The 22,144-nt window shown below is 43.3% G+C and overlaps 2 protein-coding genes, 1 long non-coding RNA gene and 5 other non-coding genes across 11 annotated transcripts; 5 read left to right on the top strand and 3 right to left on the bottom strand.

The window, feature by feature from the left end:
* Positions 1-626: 626 nt before the first annotated feature.
* On the bottom strand, positions 627-11,131 carry gmeb1 (glucocorticoid modulatory element binding protein 1). Of its 2 annotated transcripts, none has more exons than XM_076754167.1 (10): positions 11,036-11,131; positions 8,693-8,874; positions 8,391-8,443; positions 8,130-8,245; positions 7,259-7,362; positions 5,578-5,726; positions 5,227-5,352; positions 4,969-5,106; positions 4,539-4,676; positions 627-3,398 (listed from the first exon to the last, which is right to left on the bottom strand). In XM_076754167.1, the coding sequence occupies exons 2-10, from the start codon at positions 8,818-8,820 to the stop codon at positions 2,548-2,550; spliced, it is 1,803 nt and encodes a 600-aa protein (XP_076610282.1). In that variant the 5' UTR covers positions 8,821-8,874; positions 11,036-11,131; the 3' UTR covers positions 627-2,547. The 2 variants fall into 2 exon arrangements, with proteins under 2 accessions (XP_076610282.1, XP_076610284.1); XM_076754169.1 differs by having other exon boundaries at positions 4,539-4,661.
* A 552-nt stretch (positions 11,132-11,683) lies between these two features.
* LOC143335820 (U11 spliceosomal RNA) lies at positions 11,684-11,817 on the bottom strand. The gene has a single exon (XR_013078468.1). It is a non-coding gene; the product is annotated as a U11 spliceosomal RNA (small nuclear RNA).
* Positions 11,818-12,843: 1,026 nt separating this feature from the next.
* Positions 12,844-19,143, bottom strand: rab42a (RAB42, member RAS oncogene family a). Its single transcript, XM_076754170.1, has 2 exons — positions 18,742-19,143; positions 12,844-17,215 (listed from the first exon to the last, which is right to left on the bottom strand). Exons 1-2 carry the CDS (start codon positions 18,954-18,956, stop codon positions 16,774-16,776), a joined length of 657 nt encoding a protein of 218 aa, XP_076610285.1. The 5' UTR covers positions 18,957-19,143; the 3' UTR covers positions 12,844-16,773.
* A 620-nt stretch (positions 19,144-19,763) lies between these two features.
* Positions 19,764-22,144, top strand: LOC143335653 (uncharacterized). 3 transcript variants are annotated; one of them, XR_013078435.1, is made up of 6 exons: positions 19,764-19,907; positions 20,791-20,851; positions 21,106-21,164; positions 21,341-21,395; positions 21,630-21,699; positions 21,877-22,144. It is a non-coding gene; the product is annotated as an uncharacterized LOC143335653 (long non-coding RNA). The 3 variants fall into 3 exon arrangements; XR_013078436.1 differs by lacking the exon at positions 20,791-20,851 and having other exon boundaries at positions 20,898-21,164; XR_013078437.1 differs by lacking the exon at positions 20,791-20,851 and having other exon boundaries at positions 19,765-19,907.
* LOC143335823 (small nucleolar RNA SNORA16B/SNORA16A family) lies at positions 20,894-21,030 on the top strand. Its single transcript, XR_013078471.1, has one exon. It is a non-coding gene; the product is annotated as a small nucleolar RNA SNORA16B/SNORA16A family (small nucleolar RNA).
* On the top strand, positions 21,201-21,272 carry LOC143335817 (small nucleolar RNA SNORD103/SNORD85). The gene has a single exon (XR_013078465.1). It is a non-coding gene; the product is annotated as a small nucleolar RNA SNORD103/SNORD85 (small nucleolar RNA).
* LOC143335814 (small nucleolar RNA SNORA44) lies at positions 21,435-21,564 on the top strand. Its single transcript, XR_013078462.1, has one exon. It is a non-coding gene; the product is annotated as a small nucleolar RNA SNORA44 (small nucleolar RNA).
* LOC143335822 (small nucleolar RNA SNORD99) lies at positions 21,735-21,809 on the top strand. The gene has a single exon (XR_013078470.1). It is a non-coding gene; the product is annotated as a small nucleolar RNA SNORD99 (small nucleolar RNA).

The following is a 22,144-nucleotide window of genomic DNA, read 5'->3' as shown; positions in this document are numbered from 1 at the left end:
GCTGCTGCTGTTCCTGTTTACTTTGTCTTATGTGCAACATGTGAGGAAATCCAACCTACGGTCTACGGAACACCTCCGTAATTTACTCGGACAGCGTATCCTCTCCTCCCACACCACACAATGACCCCTGTGGTTCAGTTTCTCCACCTCTTAGCGCTCACCTGGCCTCCGGTGGCTTCACATTCAGCTGCTGATGTCAGGATGTTTCCCTTTTGTACTCCACACCCACTCCCACGACCAGGTCTCTGTTGCAGCCCCTCTGGTTTGTGTCTGTGCCTGTTTTTGTGCTTGTAAAACCCAAATCCTCATGCAGCCTGTCTGGGAGTATTAGGACTACATGAAGAGGGAAATATAATAACCAGCGAGGCCTGGTGCCCTGTCAGCACGGCTCAGCCTCCAGAGAGGCCTGCCCATCACGGACAGCACCCATGACGGTGCAGATTACACCATAGACTGCAATAAGCCTGACAAATGGAGAAGTCAGAGATTAGAGCAGAAGACTATTTCCACCATCTATTAGTGCAGCAGTAACCCTCAGCTCCAGTTTCAGGCCGTAGTGGAGTGAGCACACAGCGCTCTCTGGTGGTGAAGCACTGATGCAACCTCTCCCACGTGTTTTTTTTTTTCAGTTTTAATCCAATATTAAAACACATTACAAAGTCAGTATGCAAATACCCTCATTTGTTAAATTAAATTACTGGAAATGCACAAGTCTTGACAAATCTTTGTTGATGTGTACTACAGCCAAGAGCATAAATTAATCCATGTTTGCACCTTAAAAAGACGCCCATCTCTTCAGTTTGGAAACTAATAAATATGACACTACTTTACAAGTGTAAAATACAGGCATACCAAGTTTGACATTAAGTATATATATATGTGTGTTTTTTATATATCGACTTAAACAATCAGCGCAGCAGCTCATACAACCTATCATACTGAGATAAAGCAATAGATGATCACATGGAAGAAAATAAATGGAGTTGGTGAATGAATTCAGGCAGTAAGAAACCACTGAGAGAGTAAGTGCATAAGCGATGCATTTCCAGTGAGAGGAGTTTCCATTTAACTACGCACAGAAAAACCACTCTGCACACCCGACAGTGTGGCCACATTCTAAAGAAATGAGAGCAGGCATTGTTGCAAACATCTTCCTGGAGTCCTAACAGGACAACACACAGTGCAAAAACAATACAGCTCGGATGCAATACCAAGACACAATAGACAGTGCAATTAATCCCAGCCTCAAGTGACACCAACACTGTTACTGGTAATGAGTCTGATCAACAGCAGAGGGCTGCGCCTGCTGCTGCTGAGTCAGTATAAGAGGACGTGAAGCGGCGAACCTTCAGCACCATTAAAGCCCTGCATGTAAATTTTAGAGTTACAGTGCATTCTTTTGTCCTCAAGTTGTTCATGGAGGCTTGAAGATGATCCCAGCTCATTACAAGTCAGGTAATTTTATAGTTTTGGCCATTGTTTCTGTTTTGAATGAGACAGTACTGACTGAGGTCATTGCTGACCTGGACCTGGGAGCATGACGCCGTGTCCTTCATAAAATCAGAGGGCAAGAAGCACAAGCAGTCAGACAATCAGACAGGTTGGAAACAAGGCTACACTTTAGCCAGATTAGCTGCACCAGGGGGTCCTCATGTTTTCTGCACTACAGATCATTTTCATTTTCACTACACTGTTGGGGACCGCCACGGTGATGAAAATGAAGGTTAGACTTCACTTGCGCTGAACATTTACATATAAAGGGCCTTTTCATGTTGCCCAGCTTTGATAAAGAGACGGTCCACCTCTTTTAACCTCACTCGGTGTTTTTTCTCTTAAACATTAGCTGGTTGGTAGCAACAGTAATGTGAGCACCGCACCCACAGATTGAGTAAGTAGGTGATAACTGACTGATGACACATTTGAAATCAAAATCAGTTCAAGGTTATTCCATCTGAAAACTTATTATTATTATTATTATTCATCTTTTTTTTGCCAAATCATAGTTTCCTAACAGCTCAGTTTGGCAGGTTTTGGGGAACTCTAATCTACCCCCTCTGATATGGAGGTAAAAATTAGGTAAAATGTTGGTAATAATCCTTCATTGTATTATGACTATGGTAAGTATGAGTGGTCAAATGGTTTATTAAAAACTGGTCTGATGGTCAGACTACTCGTGCCCCCCCAACTGTTTCAGAAACACTGACACATTCTCATTCACTTGGTGAGTATTATGTTATTATTACAGCTAGAAATGACCAAAATTACAAATTACCCAAGTAGTAATAAACCAGAATTATCCTTTAAATACAAAATAAACAGAAGCATTCAGGATATTCCATGTTGTGACGCCTCTTCATCTCAATAAAAAACAAGGAGTTGAGGAGCATGTAGTCACACACCAAAAAAGGAAAAATGGCTACCCTAGTGCTTGGTCTTAGGCCAAGGCAATTTGTGGATTTGGAAATTCTGAGTATTTACAGTTTCACGAGTCCGTGGCAGCTCAGTATGAGTCCATACCTGCTCTGCTGGATAAAACAGGAGGTGTGTTCATTTGACCTTGTTTTCTTCCTGAGTATTTTCTCCTATCACCACTATCTGTACACTTGACAACTGTCCGCTGGCATCCAGCTGCAGCCCCTGAACCCCTTCAGTCTGCGCCTCCTGAATTTGGCACTGCGTCTCCTCCCCTCCTCCAGCCATCGTCACCTCCATCCCGCTCTGCACCATCATGGCGGCCCCGTCTCTGCCTGACTCCCCAGTCAGCTGCAGCTCCATCACTCCCACCGCCTGCTCCATTGGAGCCGGGTTGATCTCGATGACTGTGTGCTCCTGACCGGCTTCCTCCTCAGCCTGCAACACCTCCTGCTGCACCAGCATGGTACCGTCCACCACCTGGCCTTCTATGGGCACCACCTCTGCCCCGCTGGCCTGCTGGCTCAGGTGCACCAGCTCTAAGGGGCTCACCACTGTGCCCAGCTGGCTGGAGTCTTGCATGGCGGTGGTGCCCACGAGCGTCAGGCCTGAGGACGGGTGCAAGGTGATAGTGTCTGCTTTTCCATCTCCGGTCACCATGTAGCGGGTGAAGAGCTGCGAGCCGGTGGGGAGCAGGGTGACCGTGTTGGAGGACTGGGCCAGGGTACCGATGGGCAGGCCTGCCATGGTGAACGGCTGACCCACGGAGGACAGAGAGATGGGGGAAAGAACGGTGAACTGCTGGGAGTGCAGGGCCTGCTGGTTAATGGGGGAGGTCAGGAGGGTGGTTGTGGAGGCGGGTCGCTGGAGACGAGGCCGCTTGGTCTGGCGCTTGGTGGGAGTTTTGCTTTTGGCAGGCTGCGGGCAGGACAGGAGAGCCCGCACCTGCTGCTGCTTCTTCTGCTCTTCCAACTGCACCTCCAGGTCTACACGGAACACACAACACAGGACTGAAAACACAGGCTGAATAAATCAACCACTATTCAAATTTCACATTCACATGTCAAGTCCAATCTCACAGCACTGACAATAAGAATGTCATCTGTCCTTTTTCATATTCAGTATTCAAACACTGTGGTGACATACACCCACACAAACACCTGACAACAGGCCTGTTTCCTAATTTGTATAATTGAGCCCCAAGTTTGACTCTTTAACAGAGAGATGTGTTGGGATCATTTCCATATTGTCGTCAGACACTGAGAAAAATAATCTGAGCCTGTCAGTGGCAAAAACAAGCACTTTTAGTGGCTGTTTGTTGATGGGCACATTTGCCACAAAGGATCACGCTGCAGCCATTGCAGCCTGTTTCACAGCAGCCGGCTGAGGCAATCTAATGTACCAATGCTACAACTTCTTGTACCTTAAGTCCCAAAAATATGTAAAAATAGGGCCCAGACTGAAAAACAGCGGAATTACTGTTTCACTTCTCCCCCCGAGTTTTTACGTACACAGGCTTGTTCCTGATTTCCTGGTTCAGATGCTGGGTCTTAAAACACGCTGGCACGGTTTCAACACATCAAGAAAAAAGACCTACATGATGCGTAAGGCGGTCTCATCCCTCAGGTCTACTGATACTTGTCAGCCCTCAACATAAATTTTCCATTTGGTTTCTTGTTTCTTTTGAAGTTGGTGAAGCTGCTCTGTATTATTTTTAGTCCTGGTTGTCGTGGGGCTCATCTGTCTCGAACATGCACTCCGCTGTTGCTTCTAGTCTGTGTGTCATGCACAGAAAAGTCTTTACTTAAATCAAAAAAAGGTAAAGAAAATGCCATATGGATTTGTTGCTGTGTGTCACTGTCTCTGCATCCATTACTGATTTTTTAGCATCTAATCAGGCTTCCATGAGATATAAAAACAAACCTAACAACACATCCAATAGGCTGGACAGACAGTGATGATGATGACTCTGCACAGGAAAAGTTCAAGCAAGGACAGCTCACTGAGACAAACATCATCAGCCACACAATGGACAGTGAACTGAAGACCAGCATATTGAGACATATTGAGAGAATCAGCGTGGAGGCTCCTGAGGTGGAACCTTGTTTTTGTTGGTCTGTACTCACTGTTGAGCGTGCTGAGGATTTGCTCCTGGCAGGGATCCGTCTGCTGCTTCCTCCTCTCCAGGATCTTCTTGACCGAGTCCAGCAGGCCGAACACTTGGGCAAGGTTACTGAGCACTGCCACCTCTACCAGACAGGAATCTGGGATCAGTGCGGCAATCAATCAAAGGGTCACTTGGTCAGTCAGAAAGGAGGAACAAATTCAGCTGTTGTGAGCAATTAATCATTATGTATTCAGGCAGTATTGTTACAGAAACCAACAGTAGCGTTCTGATGTTGGCTTTTCATTTATCAGCCTCCAACAGCAGCTGAATTTGTTTTCTTTCCATTCATTTCTCGTCGACGCACCACCAAGCAAGCCATAAGTCTTGCCCACGGTCTGCTTCGATGATGCAGTTCCGAGCAGCAAGTACACATTAGCGTTGTTCCATACCTGTGTCCTGCAAGGCAGCTGGCTCCCTGCGCTGCTGCACGCCGTTCAGCAGCTCCAGCAGCTCTGTACTGATGTTGGTCACGACTTCACCCAGCAAACCCACGTCAGCGATGCCCTTCCAGAAGTTCAGCGTGTCCTCTGTGGACAAACAGAGACAAGTCACTGGTGTGCTCTGTGTTTACGTGTGTATGAGCGCCAACAGAAATGATCATGACTGTGGAGTTAATGGTCTGTGTTGGGATGTGCGCTCTCTGTGACCTGAGATCTCATTAGAGTCCTTCTTGTCCGCAGACTCCAGTGAGACTGAGCTCCAGTCCACCTTTCCACTCAGAATCTCTGCCCTGTCCTCGCCTGCTACTCCGCCATTACCAAGGACCACCTGAGCTGCAGTTCACACAAAAGAACACACATTATGTTTGTTACGTGAAGAATGACAGAACTGCTCATCATGGAGGACAAACAACAACATACTGTGTTTTCTTACTTAAATGACAAAATGTGACACAAGATAGATATATAAAAAGTCACAGGCTCTCAAATCTAAACAATACAGAATTCTACTGGTTGATAAACGGGCAATTAAAAGCCATGACTTTGCCGTGTTCTCACCTTGAGAGGACGTGGGCGTGGTGAGCCCAGTGCCATCAGGAGGGAACCGTGTGTTGTTGATTAAAAGGTCAAACTTGGTGCTGCGGCACGTGTTGGTGCACAGTGTGCTGTGCTGGTAGAAGTCCAGCTGACCTGAATCCATCATTTTCCTGGAGGGCAGAAACCATGAAGAGTATCCCACAGTTAGGAAATGGAAGAGGGAAAAAAGGTTTCATTCGATTGGCCCTAATCCCATCAGCACTGCCAAAAATATGTGCATCCTTCATAAGTGCCATTTCATTTCTGATATGTCCCTTTCTGAGCTGCCTGTCATCGTGCTCATGTGTTCTCTGCTTGGAGGTGTAGTGCCTTGTGCCGGGCTCTGAGCAAATAAAAAATACACAAAGCACATACAAGCATCTCATAATACAAACGGTGCGGCAGCAGAATTAATATTTGTGTGTTTCTAATAATAATAATAATAATAATGATACTTATAAATCTGCTCATTTCTACAAAAAGACACATCTTATCACCATAAGCCTAAACGAGTAACATCAACATAGAAAGGGCTCACTTTAATGCCTGGTCCCATGTGTTGGTTTGTGGGCTTTGGTATCAGGTATATGAGCCAAAACTCAGAGGTGAGATAAAAAAAAAAGTGTTATCTTAAACAAAAAGTAGCCTCTTTGTTAACCAGTCCATCTCTGTGTCAATGAGCACAAATTTCAATGTCGATCGGTGCGTTGTTTACAGAGGGATTCATGTGTAAAGCTGTCTGTCATTCACGGAGCTTTAGCCATTCAAGGGCAGCAGAACAAGTTGAAAACACAACACCTGACATGTTGTGACCTTCTAAAGTTATTATGGCCAGCGTTGGCAAACATTTACATATTTACACATCCAGCAGGCACAGAGCAATGTTAGCGTTTATTTAGAGCTGCGTTTGTGTCCACCTGAATGTAATGAATATCTAGCACTGTTCTGATCTCTATCATATATTCAGCTGCTAGGTGCAAACTGTGTCAGTCTGCTGTTCACTGCTGAGCAGGGAGCGTACAGTGGGTTAAGAGCTTTTTGCCTGCTGCAGCTAGAAAAAACACCGCTAAGAGTGGAGTTAAAAAGCTAAAGTAGGCTGAGCTGATGGGAACTGTAGAGTCAGACAAGCAACACCTTTACTTACATTGTTAAGATAAAGCTATTGATTAGTGCAGCTTTAAACTAAAGAGAAACCTTGCTCAGACAGCTAAGAGACCTGAGTTTCTTTAATAGCTCCATTTCCATTTTTAGAACGTTCTGTTTAATAAATGATGCAGGAGTAGTTACAGTATTTGTTGTATTCCTGATAAGATTACATATTTTTCTAGAATATTTCACATCTATTCGACACCAAGCATCTCCATCACTCAAAGTGACAGGAGGTTTAATGAAAAGCCAAGAGTCATTACTATCATGGAATTTACAGCTCAGAGGTGATGGAATATTGTCTCCTTGGCTCACTCCTATAAAACTACACAGAATATCTGATATTCAGTCAAGATGAGTCACATCTCTGTTCTTTGAGTCAGCAGCCATACATGTGTAAGTTCACATGCAGACTGTGATGATGAGGAACTATAATGTTGAGTGATGCAACCAAGCAGTACTCGATAGTACTGAAATATGGCTTTCAGCCCAAGAATCCAAACACAAGTCCCCTCACCTTAGCATGACTCCACCCATCCTGATGGCTCTCTTCCAGTCTTTCAGGGTGGCTTTTCCAGAAATGTGCACAAACTGCTTTGGGCTGATCAGCTGGTCTTCATACTAGTGGAGAGAGTATTAGTTAAGTAACCAGAGTGAGTTCATTTATCAATGATAAACCAGAAAAAAACTCAAAGCAGACCGACATACTGTTTTACTGAGGCAGGCAGACTGTGGCATTTTGAAAACATGGCTGATCTTTTTTCATGCCATCATGTCCGTACAGAACTTTACCTGTGTCATACCAAAATGTCCTACATTCTCTTAGTCAAAATACTACTGTATGTATGCAACTGTGACACTGCTGACTATGTAATGTTGGGACTATCAAGTGTGGCAATGTTCTGGTTCATGAAGTGCACCAACTTGACAAATGTTTGCCTATGCTTTGCCTTGGTCTGATGTAGTTCATACTTGTTTTTATGGCCTAATGTACAGTATTTTTGGCAATCCTGACAGCAGCCTCAGTTATTTCTTAGCATGGTTTCATATTTCTTTTGTGACTGGTTCTGAACATTTGTTGCACTTAGCTGCTCATTACGGGTTCAGCTTTGCCAGCTATGATTGATAACAGTAAGCCCCTGTTCAATTCAGCTCATTCATCACCACATGTTTGAAAAGCAAAAAGAAGCACAAAAATCTGTTCAACTTAAGACATAAAAGAGAACATTGGTCATTTTCATTGTGATTTTTCATGATTCATTCTTTTTCATTCACCACATATGGATGAGCCTTTTAAGACTAATAGTGAATACCTGGTGCAGTTGCTACTTTGCCTCAATGTGGATTAAAAAAAAGAAAAGAAGAAAAAAAAGATGATGAACACTAACCTTCACACATTTTACGTTGATTCCTGGGCACACAAATTTCTTCACTAGCAACACAGCTTTACTGTCTCCGCATGTTATGGGACAGCCAATTTCAACATCCTCCCCCTCAGTTTGTTCTAAAAAAAAAAAAAAAAAAAAAAAAAAAAAGAACATTTAACATGAGTAGACCAGAGGAAAATGTGGTTTTTGTAATGTCATCTGCTAAATGTATGCATCACTAAATCATTCAACTTGTCCACACATCATTCTGACAATCCTTACCTGGATGTGCTTCAACAGCCATGACAGCTGCATCTGTTTCAGCGGATTCATCTCTGAAAAGAAAAGATTCGCCATGTTCACATTTCCCGTTGGTAATACAGAGGATTTGGTCCATCTATTGTGTATCTAAGTATGTACTTAGGAGTAATACTGCATGTCCCACTGCAATTAAAACCCAGTGATAGCTGCCATCCCTGAAGATGTGTTCATTGTGTTCCACTGTTTTGAAGTGAACTGAACTGTAATTTCAGTCTCCACCCAAGCCAAGTCACAGTTAGGTCACACCTGGCTTCAGTACATACCCAGTGGTGACTGGCTGGAGCTGGAGGATGACCTGAGTCTTATTTGGGTCATCAGAGTCTCCTTCACCATCCGCCTTCACCATCACCACCTCCCCCATGGACACCGTGACCTCCTCGGTGGTCGCCATCACACTCAGTGTAGACTACAGAGGGGGGCCGCAGCTATCCAGGAGTTTGTTCATCTGAAAAAAGGATGAGTAAGTTCTTTCAAAAAACCACACACATACACACCAATAGAGATATTCTGAAGCCCATATATTTTTCAGGTTCTCAATGTAACGTGAGTGATATCAAGACCAAGACAATCAAAACGAATTTCAAAATTCTAAATTTAAGACTAACAATTGGCACAGAGAAAAGTGTGCTACAAATTAAGATGTCTCTCTTAACTGAAGCAAAAAAAAAATGGTAATTGTACTTTTAAATAACATCTATTGCAAGTATTTTATTGTTGAGGGTCATGAATGGGAGGAGTGCCGGTGCTCCCCGGGATATGGTTCTATACACCTTAAATAATCAGCAATTTAACGAAAGGCCGGCGAGCATGTGAGCAAGTGACCCAAAATCAGACATCCCCACTCGTCGCATGAGCAGCAGGTGCATGCTGGGTCTGACCAAATGCTCCACGCTCACTGCAGATCCTCCAGCACCGACTTCAACGTTCACTCTGGAACATTTCCCTTCAGTGAAGTGTGTGAGGCCTTCCTGCTCTCTCTGACAATCCCTGTCACGGGTGAGACTGCAGAGTGCTCACTCTACTCGACGTGTCTGAAAACTGTTCAAGGGGTTTGGTGGGAGAAGAGAGGTTGAGTGGCCTGGTTACATTATGTATTGAGAATGAATGAGAAGTTGAACCTAGAGCAGACTGTGGAGAACAAAGTGTTCTTTAATAGTAGAGGAATGTATTGTTGCTTTGAACATTAAGGCTTGGTGATGTGATGTTGTTGCACTGGACATACTCTGACATGTTCATGCTATTTGTTTGTGGTCCAAAGGTGTTTTTTTTTTTTTTTTTTTTAAATTGGTCTATGATATATAACATATTTTAACCCTCATCTATATTAGAACTAAAAATGTAATGCAATAACGTGTTCTCAAACTACAATGTAACTGTGCTAATAGGCTAGCATTGGGACAGCTGCTTGTTAACTTTGGCTAACGTTAGCTAGCTATGGTTAACTAGCTGTCGTAACTAGCTGTTAGCATGTCGTCACAAAAAAGAAAACACGTATTACTATCTGCTGTGAGTTGTTTGGTGAATATGTTTCACTCTCCCTAATCATAAACGAAACTCCATTAACAAATTTAGTAATTTTTATCTTAACATTATTTTGCCACATAAACAGTGTCTTCAGATTTACGAGTTCATCAATGTCACTCTGGCCACTGTAACGTTAAGGTTGCATCCACTAATTTATACCAAACATTGGGCTTATTTACTTGTTTCAGTAACATTTCAGAAATGGTTCGTATGACCCAAAATTTCTTCATGTCTGTGAACTAACACCAGCAATATATTAACTACGACAATTAAAAAGTCATGTTTTACTTTACTTTACGTTTCATAGTGTGCACATAGGGGCTACATTTATCACAAGACCATCAAGAGTGGTAAAGTATCATAAAACCTGTATGCTGGCTGCGCAAACTGTCAATGAAGCCCCTGCTCTCAAAACAGTTTTTTAATCAAAATGTATCGTGTGTGGGTTTTTCTCCCCGCGTATTGTAGAATAGAAACCGTACTTTGCGATATTTAGAGAGATGGTGGCTGGCATGGGGTCAGCAGACCATGTCAGTTACAGTAGCGTTAAAGCTAAACCATCCGTTCATGGTTGCAGATAAAAGTCCTGCTTCCCAAAGTTAGGTGGGTTATTATCACGACCGCAGTAAGTTGGGCACCTGACTGCTTTTCGCTGTTCAGAGCCACACAGCTACTCAGACTAGGCGCGACGGTAGCCATTGTGGCTAACGCAAGGGCGTAACTTGATGTGTGGGAAACTGGACAATATTGTGAACTATACTGTCCGAGACGGGTAAAACTTTGCATTTACAGTGTGACGGTTACGTGCCGCTTGTCTCTGAACCGTACGTCCCTTCGTAACTCTGCATTTTAACTCTCCGCTCCCCCTCAAAATGACGTCTCCCTGTGCGGCGGCACGTACAGCAAACAACGGCACGGCGACGGCGTTGCCCCTCCATTCTGTACGAGCCTGGCTGGCTGAACCCCCTCCGCAATATACCCGAACCCCTCCGCTAAAACTACCGTTACTGTCGTGAGAGCGACTGATATTTTACAGCCAAGCATATTTAAAATCACATTGCAAAAAAATAGCTTGTCCTTACCGTTTTATGAAGAGAAACGCAGCCTTAGATTGTGGAGAGCTGCAGCGCATGCGCACTTGATGAATATAGCTTGACTTCCTGCTGAACAGCGCTCGCCCTGTTATCACGCTCTTGTAAACCCTGAAAATCAACTGCAACTAACAGTTCGACTGTGACTAAAGCAACGGTATGTCACGTTTGTGACACCCTGTGTTTTATATGTTATCTTAAGAGGTTATATCTCAGATTTGGTCTCCTCTGTTCGTGTCCTATTATTGCTGTAATGGGTGAAATATCGGCATTGTAATGTACAGTTTGAATAAACCGTATGACGTTTTCAGTAGTGAAGCAGAGAGCAGTGTAGTTATAGTCTCAAAGTTCCTAAAAGTATCCTAAATCCGAAGGCTTCATCCTAACAATAAGACGAGATCTAATGTTTAGGTTACTGGTATAAATACGAATATGGAGACTTGCATTTTCTACGTTTAGGATAAGTGGACGCACCGCACCTATCTGTTCTACATCATGAGAACTCAGCCATCTGAAAATCTTCACTTATGTGAAGTTTGTATGTAATATTAGTAACGTTCTGCCTGCACTGGCGCTCGCGATCGTAATGGAGTGCTGCTCGCTATCGATGGCTCTTCATGTCTTTTCACAGCTTGGGAACGGGGCGCCAGGACGAGTGATCACTAGCAGCCCCTACTTTAAAAATTGTGCTTCCGAAATCTCTTGATGGCGATTCCGCAGGAGGTGGTGGAATCCCCACCCCTCCTGTGCCAATCACGGCAGAAGCCCTTTTTAATCAGAGCACTTGAACATCCCACGGTCTGTTCTTCGGCAACATGTTCCTCACTCAGAGGTTCAGCATTTGTTTATTTGCCTCCGTGTTTGAGTGGTTTTATGATGCATTGTATAAATTATAAATTATTACAACAAGTGGTTTTGAAATATGTTGTCATTAAGGAGTTATTGTGGTTATTTGAACAAATTTGGATGTTTGGTTTAAGGAGCAAAGAGCATGATGGGTAATAATTGTGAGGCAACGTAATATTGTTGCCTCTCATTGGTTGCTGTGCGCACTTCCACCTCATGCTACGTTCAAGTAATGTGGGGTAATCGAACAGCTGCTAGAAAAGCAATCAAAACTATCTTGAAAATGTTTACTATGCGTTTACAGTCAGAGTGAAATTATTATCATTATTATTATTACCATCATTATCATTATTAGTAGAACTCTTATGTCCCTTAATGCGATTTTAAAGCCTTTTCCATGTAGCCAGGATATACTTCTGTGGGGAGAGATTTGTTGTCTCTTATCTGAATCCAGGGTGTTGTATACTGTATAGACTGCAAAGCCCATTGAGGCAAATTGTGATTTGTGATATTTCATTCTATAAATAACAACTTCGCTTGACAATTGTGTTGCTATAGGCCCACACTGTCACCATATTGCCTGCATGAAACACTTTTAATTTCTATGACACACAATGTTCCTAACTCGAGCTCCCAACTAATACAGACGACCTATTTCATTCTGATGTTTTGGTTTGTTTATTTGTCTGTTTTTACTCCCATTGGACCTTGTTGTAGCAATATGTCACTATCAGCTGCTAAATTTAATCTGGACAAATTTAAATGACATTTTGGATAAATGCTGCCATGACAGACTTGGCTTGGTCCGTGTAATAACATAGCCTTGTACCCATCTTACCTTCATCACATCAATACAGTGTATGAGTAACCAATCTAGGTCATGATGATGCTCCTTAAGTCTGCCAGAAGAGGGCGCCGAACCCCAGTTAAAACACCAAACCGTGAGTCCAAACTCTATTCATTGTACATCTATTTATTTTTTTTAACCAATCAATAAAATCACATCAAATAAAAGGAGGCTCCCTTATACATAATATATAAAATAAATAACATTTATTCAATAAAGCTGTGAAATGTGGCCATGGGGATCAAGGAGCTGAATACACTATGGACCCTCACACAAGCTGAACAGCTGCTGATGTTTTCCGGTACAAAAGCCCTGTCAGTGGGTTGATTCGATCATTCCAGACGACATTAAACACACCATTAAAGGCATAACTCAGCATTTTGAGAAATTCTAATAATCTATTGTCTTTTCTGAGGCAGAGCTAACGCTGAGACTGGAAGCAGCAAGTTGACTGTCCAAAGTTCAAAAATATGTGTACCAACATCTATAAAGCCCTCTAATTACTCATGGTATCTTGTTTGTTTAACCTGTACACAAACAGAAATGTACAAATGCCAATTGCTGGTTTTACTGGGAGTTATATGCTGGAACTGTTTCTTGATCAGCATCACTTTATCCACAGTACTTCTGTGCGTCAGCTCAGACTATGCTGTTGGTTTTAGGATTGGTCTCTGTACAGGGATGATGGTAGCAAATCTGGCAACCTCACTGTGATGACAAGACCCTGGAAAGTCATTTCCCCAGCTGTTGATCGCCAAGAAATAGTTTCAGCATGTAGCTTGTAGCCTCATTTAACGTTTCTGTTTAAACAAACAAGATACAACGTGAGTGTTAGAGTTGTTGGAAGGCAAATTTTGAAATTTAGACAGCAATCTTTTCATCTAATTGGAAAGTAAATAAGTGTATTTCCCAAAATGTTGAACTATTTCTTTAAGATTCCAGTAAGAGAGGGGCTGGATCTGGCCACCATCATTATCATCATCATGACACAGCTCCAGGAGGGTCACTGTTTGTCAGATTACAGTCTGTAAGATTACAAATGCTGTTGTAAATCTGAACATTTATTTTCATTTTCGAACACTTAAACATTGCTGGACACAGAGCCATCTACTCATGGTTGATGAGAAATAAGCTTATTTCTTCCCATACAGTCAGTCCTTCAGAAAGCTGTTTCCTCTCTGTGTCTTTCCAGTCTTGGCCAATGCTTTCCGAAGCTCTGAGGCTGCCGTCTTCGCACCACACAGTGCAACGGGCCCTTCTGATGAGCTGTGCTCAGGAATGGGAATCATGCTCGGTGGAGAACAGTTTGCTAATGGCACAGTATTAACATAAAAATTCATACAATTTAACCCTGTTTAGATGGCAGATAGAAAAGAGGAAGGTAGTTGTAGTATTAAACACAGTCAGACCTGTTGTCAAATGGTGAGTTTGGAGGTTACAAGTACATTTAGCCAGATTTCAAGGCCATAGCACCCCTGTGGTGAAGTCCCCACCTGTACCAAGAACACAAAATGTTAATATCTGATTGTCAAACCAACAAAAAACATATAGCGTATGTACTGTTGTACACTGTATGAAAACCTGACTGTAACAGGTCATGTTTTACCAGGAAGCATACCGTCTGAATCTGTACAGAAACGGAAAAATAAAGGGATGGTGCAAATGCATTAGAATACATTCCTTAACAAAACTAAGCTGCAAACATATACTGTAGAGTTCATCCACTGGATCACCCACACAGCCTTTAACAACTCCAAGAAAAATGTTAGTTTGGTCACATGAATACAAAGTAAAACATGTAGAATATATAATCTCTTGCTGTTAACATTGTGTGTGTGTGTGAGAACAAGTTTTTTTGGTGAAATGCTGGTGAAAGGTGAATGAGTGGTGGGAGGGGAGGTGAGTTCCCTGGCAAAGCGTACTGTGGTTTATTGTGCACTCCAGGCCTGTAAACAACAGATTAATAGCGTCTGCAGTCAAAAGCCTCTGGAGACTGTAAAGTGTAAGTGATCCTCTGTGTCAAAGGTAGTTACTGCATGGTAGACATGCATTCATCGTGATTGCAGCTCAATGCACACAGCAGCACACCATCATTGCAGGCTCTATTACAGCTGGTATTACTACTGTCACAATAAAACGCTTCCCCATGTAATGTAAAAGCCTAACTTAACCCAGGTAAAAGTCAATGGTATGTCAACGCGACTTAACAAAGAATTTCAGCAACTTTAAGTGCCGCGTTAAACTTGTGATTCATATTAACGGTAATTCAAATCCTGACCTTGTAAGGCATCACGTGCAGGTGATCACTTCTGTCAGATTTTCATGAGTAAGAACAGGCATTATGATGGCTTTAAGGGCATAGAGATGTCAACATTATACTGTTAGTTTAAGATTACTGTTTCTGTGGCCAATGAATTAAAACGTAAATTTTGCAATTTGTTAATTGTTGAGCTTTTGAGGTTCTGTCTGGTAGGTGCATATTTTTGAACTATGGAGGGATCCAGGCTAGCTGTTTACCCCTGCCTTTACTCTCAAAGCTGAGGCTAATGGCCTCCATCGTCCAGCAGCGTACTTAATACACAGCAAAGAGACGGATATCAATAACTCTTGGAAAGACAGAAAAATGCTCATTTCCCAAGCAATCAACTACTCTTTAAAGGCCCTTCGAATATCAAATCTAGCATTTTGTTAGGCGAGAAATATGAGTGAGAGGGACGATGACATGTGGCAAAGGCCCATCCAGGGTGCTGTGGCTTCACAGCACAGCTCCCTGCACTACTGAGCCCTCTGATCAGCTGAACTGGAGTCCAGGACTGTAATAACATGTTAAAAGAAAATGCTATTTAGCTTTTGCAGTGTATGCTGCAAAGTCAATGTGGCATCCTCAGGGTAGGCAAATCATTTTCTCCTTGGAGGCCTGACTTTTCTCCAGACCGGAACTCAAATGTCCTCCTGACACCTCAGGAACACAGCATAAAGCCTAGACACAAAAGCAGCACATATGTATCTCCATTGGATGAGGCCGTACCAACCACAGGATAAATGAGGTGGCATCAGCTCGGGCCCGAATGGCATATTATTTTAGTGACTTGAGCTTTGAGCAAAAGAAACAGCTGCTTGCCTGAGACACAAACAGCTGCAGGTGAAATTCAAACTCCCTTTTGTTCTTAATTAAACACATTTTCACGACTGCTCAAGTCAATAAAGGTCTGATGGCTGAGAGATGACACACTTCCTGTTTTGCTCCTGTTGATGCTATGACACAAATACCTAAATGGAACCACCATCCCTAATTACAGTGGCCAATACACCTAAACTACAAAGAATCTATATTATTTTTTACAAAAACATTACTCATCTATTCACAGAATGATCAAAGGTTTAAGTCAGTTTGGCTTAAGTGCACGCACAGCTTACAGTAGCAGGATGAGCACATCAATTTAATATGGTGACACTTACTGTAGAGTGTACTGTGTCTGTTACTATCAATTAAATAGCTTTCAGTGACCTTTCATCTCTATAGATTTCACTATTATTTACAATATGACAGTCACAAAAGATTGCAGGCAAAGCATCGCACAAACTTGACAGGCAGAACCCGACAGCAGATGCCAGACTACAGCAAATCATAGTCCACTGATTTATCTGCACCTTCAGTACACTCGGTAGTCCATTAACTTCAGGGGTGTGAAAAGAAGAACTGGCTACACTCCAAGCCCTGAGCCCTGATCACCTCTGCACGCTTCTCGTGTTTTCCGAACCTAACAAGGCCCAAAACAGCTTGGCTCATGCTACACCACGTGAATTTAGAGATACAACTTGCATAAGGTACACATTGGGATATACAGTGTTAGAAAAGAATCCCAGGTGTCAGAAGAACCCACGCACAGAGAGGGCACGAAGCACAGGGTGAGGACGTGATGGATGGTGATATCACAGGGTGCTGAGCCTGAGTGACTTGGTTTCGATGGACAGCTGGGACACGAGGTGAGCTCTTGGTGTGACAAGACAGTGTTTGGACACAGAGAGTTCTGAGTCAGCAGTGGCAGCCCTTTTCGACAGTAGCGGTAGCGAGCTCCTCTTCGTCCTCGGCTGGGTAGAGGACCTTGGCGGTGAGGCCGCTCTTCACCCCGTCCCAGCCATCGCGGGTGACGATCTCGCCCATCTTCATCAGCTCATAGATGTCTCTGGTCAGCAGCTCGAAGGCCCGGTCAACGTTGCTGTTGCACTTGGCCGACGTCTCCACGTAGCGGATGCCCAGCTCGGCCGCCAGCTGCTCCGCCTCGTCCCGGCTCACCTTGCGGTCCTTGTTGAGGTCGCTCTTGTGACCAATGAGGATGTAGACCATGTGGTGAGGCAGGATGTGCTCACTCACCTCTTTGTGCCACTCCCTCACATGGTCAAACGTCTTGCGATTGGTGAGATCAAAGACTAGTAGGCCACCCACGGAGTTCCGGTAGTATGATGTTGTGATGGACCTGGTGGGTTGATAGATTAATGACATGTTAGTAGTTCAAGGCAAAAATATCTTGAATTAGCACTTCTGAACATCTCAAACGCAACTATGGCTTCCCAGTGAAGGCTCTCTACTACCCTGAAATCACTGTATGTAAGATCCAGACCTGTTTTTAAATCTTTTGAGGTGAAATCTCAAGTCAAGTCAAGCCTTTGGAGAGCAAAGTCTCAGAGTGAGTCATACAGCAGTCAGGTCCAAGTCAAGTCTCATGTCCTCATTTTTTGGAACTCAAATCTGTCTCAGGTCTGCAGCTTTGATAAGATCCATATTAGCCTTCATCACACTTACAGGAACCACCAGAACTTACTCAAAATCACACACACGGCCAGGATGATTGGAGCCTTTTCTGCTTTTCAATATTTTTGGATATTGGAATGTCCATGTTAGTGTAGGTCCACTCTGCATGTCTGCCGTTGTCTTTTGTCACCAACCATGCACACTGGTTGCAGATAACGGCATTCATTCATGCATTTATTCAGCCATTCATTATATTTTGCCCTGCACCCCCAAAACCAAGTAGTACTCCTACACCACAAAATCAGATTTGCTGTGTTTAAGTTTGCACATGCAAATTTAAATGCATTTAGGTTTATGCAGTGTGCACAATGTAGACTGAAATAATAAAGGTATGACAGCAAGAGTTTGACCCAGGGTACCTTTAACATCGCTGCACATCCATTGGCCTGATGAGGATGAAATATGGTATTGAACTGAACTGAACTGAGTCAAATTACCACAAACCAGACAATCAACATGGGATCCTTTGGGACCCCTAAAGTTCTGCGGTCCTGGAGGTGTTGCCCCCTAGGCTCAGCCCTGCAAAGACCTATTTCGGCACATACATACGCAACTCCTAATCTATGCACATGATGGTTTAAAAATGGCAGACTGATTTCACAATCACTTCTCACATTCAGCGAAGAAGTGAAAGACTTCTGTGCCGTGAAGCCTGATGGAAAACACCCTCTGAAGCCTGGGCTTCAAAAGGGAAAGCAGATCTAAGAGCAGAGCTGCTTCTGCAGACAGGAAATTACCCATGACAGCAGGCACACATGAAACAGAACGAGCAACAGGGTAGAATGCAAACACGAGGTTTGGGCACACAGTTGTCATCACTGTGTTACCCTGGAGACTGTGCAGGCAGTAAATGAGGGAATCAAACTGGGGCCTAAATATGAGGAGGCTGCCCATCATCCATGGATGGATGCAATGATGCAACTGGCTCCATTCAGGCCAGCTATGAGATCGAGGTCTATATAATCATCTCCTGACCCTTTTCTCCACTGTCTCCACTCACTTCATTACATCATAATGAGAGAGGCAACGGCCTTCATTTAATTTAAATGGCTTCATTTTGTGAAAGCAGCCAAACACGACAGCGAACCAAGGCCTCTTCATTATTTCACCGTGAATCTCCTCGGCGAGGAATGATCGCTCTATTCGATTCAGCGACATTTGATTTAAGCCACATTCATTGCAGTTTCGTACCTGAATCGTTCCTGACCGGCCGTGTCCCAGAGCTGAAGCTTTATTTTCACCCCGGGCTCGATATCAAGCGAGCGGGCATAGAAATCTACCCCGACCGTCGGATCCGCCACATCGCTGTAAATTCCGTCCGTGAAGCGTTTCAGTAACGACGACTTCCCCACCGTTGAATCCCCGAGTAAAATGATTCTGAACTGGTATTGCCACAAAATATCCATGGCATGACTAGATGGGGGATGCCAGCGGAGTGTGTGTGCGTGTGTGTGTGAGTGTGTGAGTGTGTGTGTGTGAAACAAAGCCCTGCGCGCGGCGTGTTTACATGAAGCTGCTGCGGCTCCTGCTGCTGCTGCCTTGCCTTCTGCTCAGGAAGAGACGCGGAGCGCGGAGCGACCGCAGCGGTCATGTGACGGGTTTACCTATGCTCCGCTACACGCCACAGTGCCCCCACAAAGCTGCTGCGGCCGTCAATGATACGATTGTGTATTCGGAAAGAGTCAGAGATAAGCCTCAGTGGGATTTTTAGACGTAAGAAAACATGATGAATAGCCTCATATAATCTCTAACTTAGCCATAAATCAGGCGCTTATTTTTTGCAAGAGGAATTTCAGCCTTGACTGAGCACACTTCCAAATAGGCCCATGTCAATAAAGCGGATTTTGTCTACATTGTGTGGATTTCTAGCAGATTGTTAGTGTTGTTATGGCCGTGTAAGAGCAATATTTCTATTTAGTAACTGTTTATGTGGAGTATGGGAGTACTGTTCTCTCAAAGCTACATGCATCAGCTCCATGGTGGAAAGCAGGTTGCTGTCCGTGGTTCTGAAGTAGGTTAAAGCGCTATGAGCGCACTATACAGTGTGTTTCTCTCCTTATACGGAATATATTCAGTTCTATCTTTCTCTGTGAAAAAAAGTGCTTAGTGAAACGTGTGAAAACCTTTGTTTACGTTGACATTCATTGTGTCTCAGTGATGATAAGCCAGACAGCAGGGATGCTTGAATGATGTGTAAAAATACATATCCCGTCATGCAAGCGGTCCACGTGAGCTATGCGGACCAATCAGCATGCTGCTGCTCGGCGTGAGCGTATATAACAGCACGAGACATGCGCCACAGCCTCTTCCTCTTCAGATCCTCCAGTGGAAGGAGGTCTAGCGAAATCAGAGTATCGGTAAGGCCTCAACCAGATTTGTCTTCTTTAACACAAGTTGTATGTACATGAAGGAGTTTCCTACGCGTAGCGTACGCGTTTATAAATTGTTCAAGAGAAGCATTTATTAATGTTGATACATACTATTGGCTAGCCTGGGCTAACTGTTAACAAAATGCACTAAAGCCAGCTAGCGTTAGCTTGTGTAAGAACTGTGGCCATTCAGTGGTCAGGTAACGCTTCATGATAACTTAAGGTACAGCGTTACATACCTGTACTAACCCACACTGTAGTGGATTGTTTTGCAATAAATTTAATGTACGATTAGGTTAGGATAAGGCTTTAAGATACAGCTAAGTTGAATGTTAGCTTAAGGCTAATACGTGTGAACCACGTGGCTAACGCCAGGGTCTTGTTAACTCTACCTTCAGATGAACCTTTCCGTGGTGGAACATTACCTTCAGGGGACATGTTTTAACTTCTTTGTGGTAGTGGTCTGTGCTGGGCCTCATTTGTTCAGCGTAACTTTAAAGCAGATGTTTCCTTAAAGTGTTCCCTCATATCCTTTTGATCTGAGGGATTTGAAGTTAGTGGTACATGAGTCTCGTATATAGACCGGGAAACTACTAAAAAAAAATAAGTCAATAAATCACGTTAAACAGTAAAGACCTCCTCTCAGTGTCATGTAAAACACTAAAATTTAGCTCATATGCTCAATGGAGACAACAATTTCATCATGCTACCCTATGACGGAACTGATTTGCATTTTCTAGTGTTTCTATTTAACAATTGTCATCACGTTTAGTGAATCTAAACCAATTATATTAATTCTCTTCTAATTTAGCTGACTTCATGTAGACTATGCAACACTGAGTTTATGCACTGACTGATTTTGTCTCTACAGGGTCAAGCTGTTGTCGGAGCTCTACCAAACCTCTGACAATGGACGGCTGTATAGCATGCAGGCAAGTCCCCTCCCCTTAGGACTTCATACTGTTTTCTGTATGACAGGCTCCTATCGAAGCCGTTCATGCTCTGATGTAGCAGTGATCGGTCAACAGGAAGCCAATAGAAAGACTTTCACCGACGGTCGCTGTTCAGTTTGAAAATAACTGCTCCAGCAACATTTAGGGGAAGGACACCTGGAACTCATAAATAACAAATATGTGACTGATTAAGCTTAAGAGACTTTTTTCCTAACTGGTCAATCTTTCCGCAGGTATTTGGTAACACTGAAGATGGAAAGACCAAACAAAGAAAATGACGAATTACTTGCAGGTAACTTCCTGAGCCACATCTTTAAGCACATACCATCCAGGCTGTGATGACACACTTGCCCTCACTGAGATCAGTCTTGATTGAGACAATTAATTTTTCTGAGCCCTGTTTGCTTAAGAGAAGTTTTAAATACGTAGGCACAGATGTAGTAAAACTGACTATATTGCTCTTTTCAGGTGACCCCCATGGCTGACCCTGTGGAGTGACTGGATGAAGTCATTTAATGTCATGGTAAATGTATTCTTTTGCTTGTCAGTTTATTCCACATTACAGCATGCTATCCTAAGGACCAGGGCTTGTTTGTAGCTCTAGGTTCTCCAAGTGCATGCAAGAAAATAGGGTGGTCTTTGACTGTGGTGGCCCCTTGTGCCATCAGCAGCCACTCAACTGTCCTACAGTTGCCCTGATTGAATTGATGAACACGTCAAAGATGTTTCATATTTCTAATGGTCTCTTCTACTGTAGGCATCAACTTGCTCATGATCTTCAGTCTGGTGTCCTTTGGCTGCATGGACTCAGACCCTCCTGGTTGGAAGTATGTAAACACATTCGTGATATGTCAAAAGTTGTTCTGATCTATGATGACAACATAAAATAATGTTGGACTGCTGGATGAAGTTTGCGGATATGGGACTGAGATCAGCCCTTTATTGCACTCAAAAGGCTTCAGACTGCTGAATTACACTAACTCTTATTTTATGTTAAATTTCAGGTCCAGTCGTGGAGCAGCCCACAAGAAATGAGAGGTCGTCTGGGTTCATGGCTGCAGAGCATCAATGAAGTGGCAACATTACAACTGTTCACTTACACTGACTTAACTCTGCAGCAGGAACATGTTTCTTTGATTTTTTTTTTTTTTTTTTTTTGTCCTCTTTTTAAAAACAGCAGGTGTTTACTTAGACTGTTCTGTGTACTTTTGTCACTAGATGAAAGCAAAATCTGAATCTGTACGGAAAGCAGTTTTTGAAGATATTAAACAC

This window comes from Chaetodon auriga, chromosome 17, assembly GCF_051107435.1.
Source record: "Chaetodon auriga isolate fChaAug3 chromosome 17, fChaAug3.hap1, whole genome shotgun sequence".
NCBI lineage: Eukaryota > Metazoa > Chordata > Actinopteri > Chaetodontiformes > Chaetodontidae > Chaetodon > Chaetodon auriga.
Note: the sequence above shows the minus strand (reverse complement) of the source record. Positions and strands in the feature narration are given on the sequence as shown.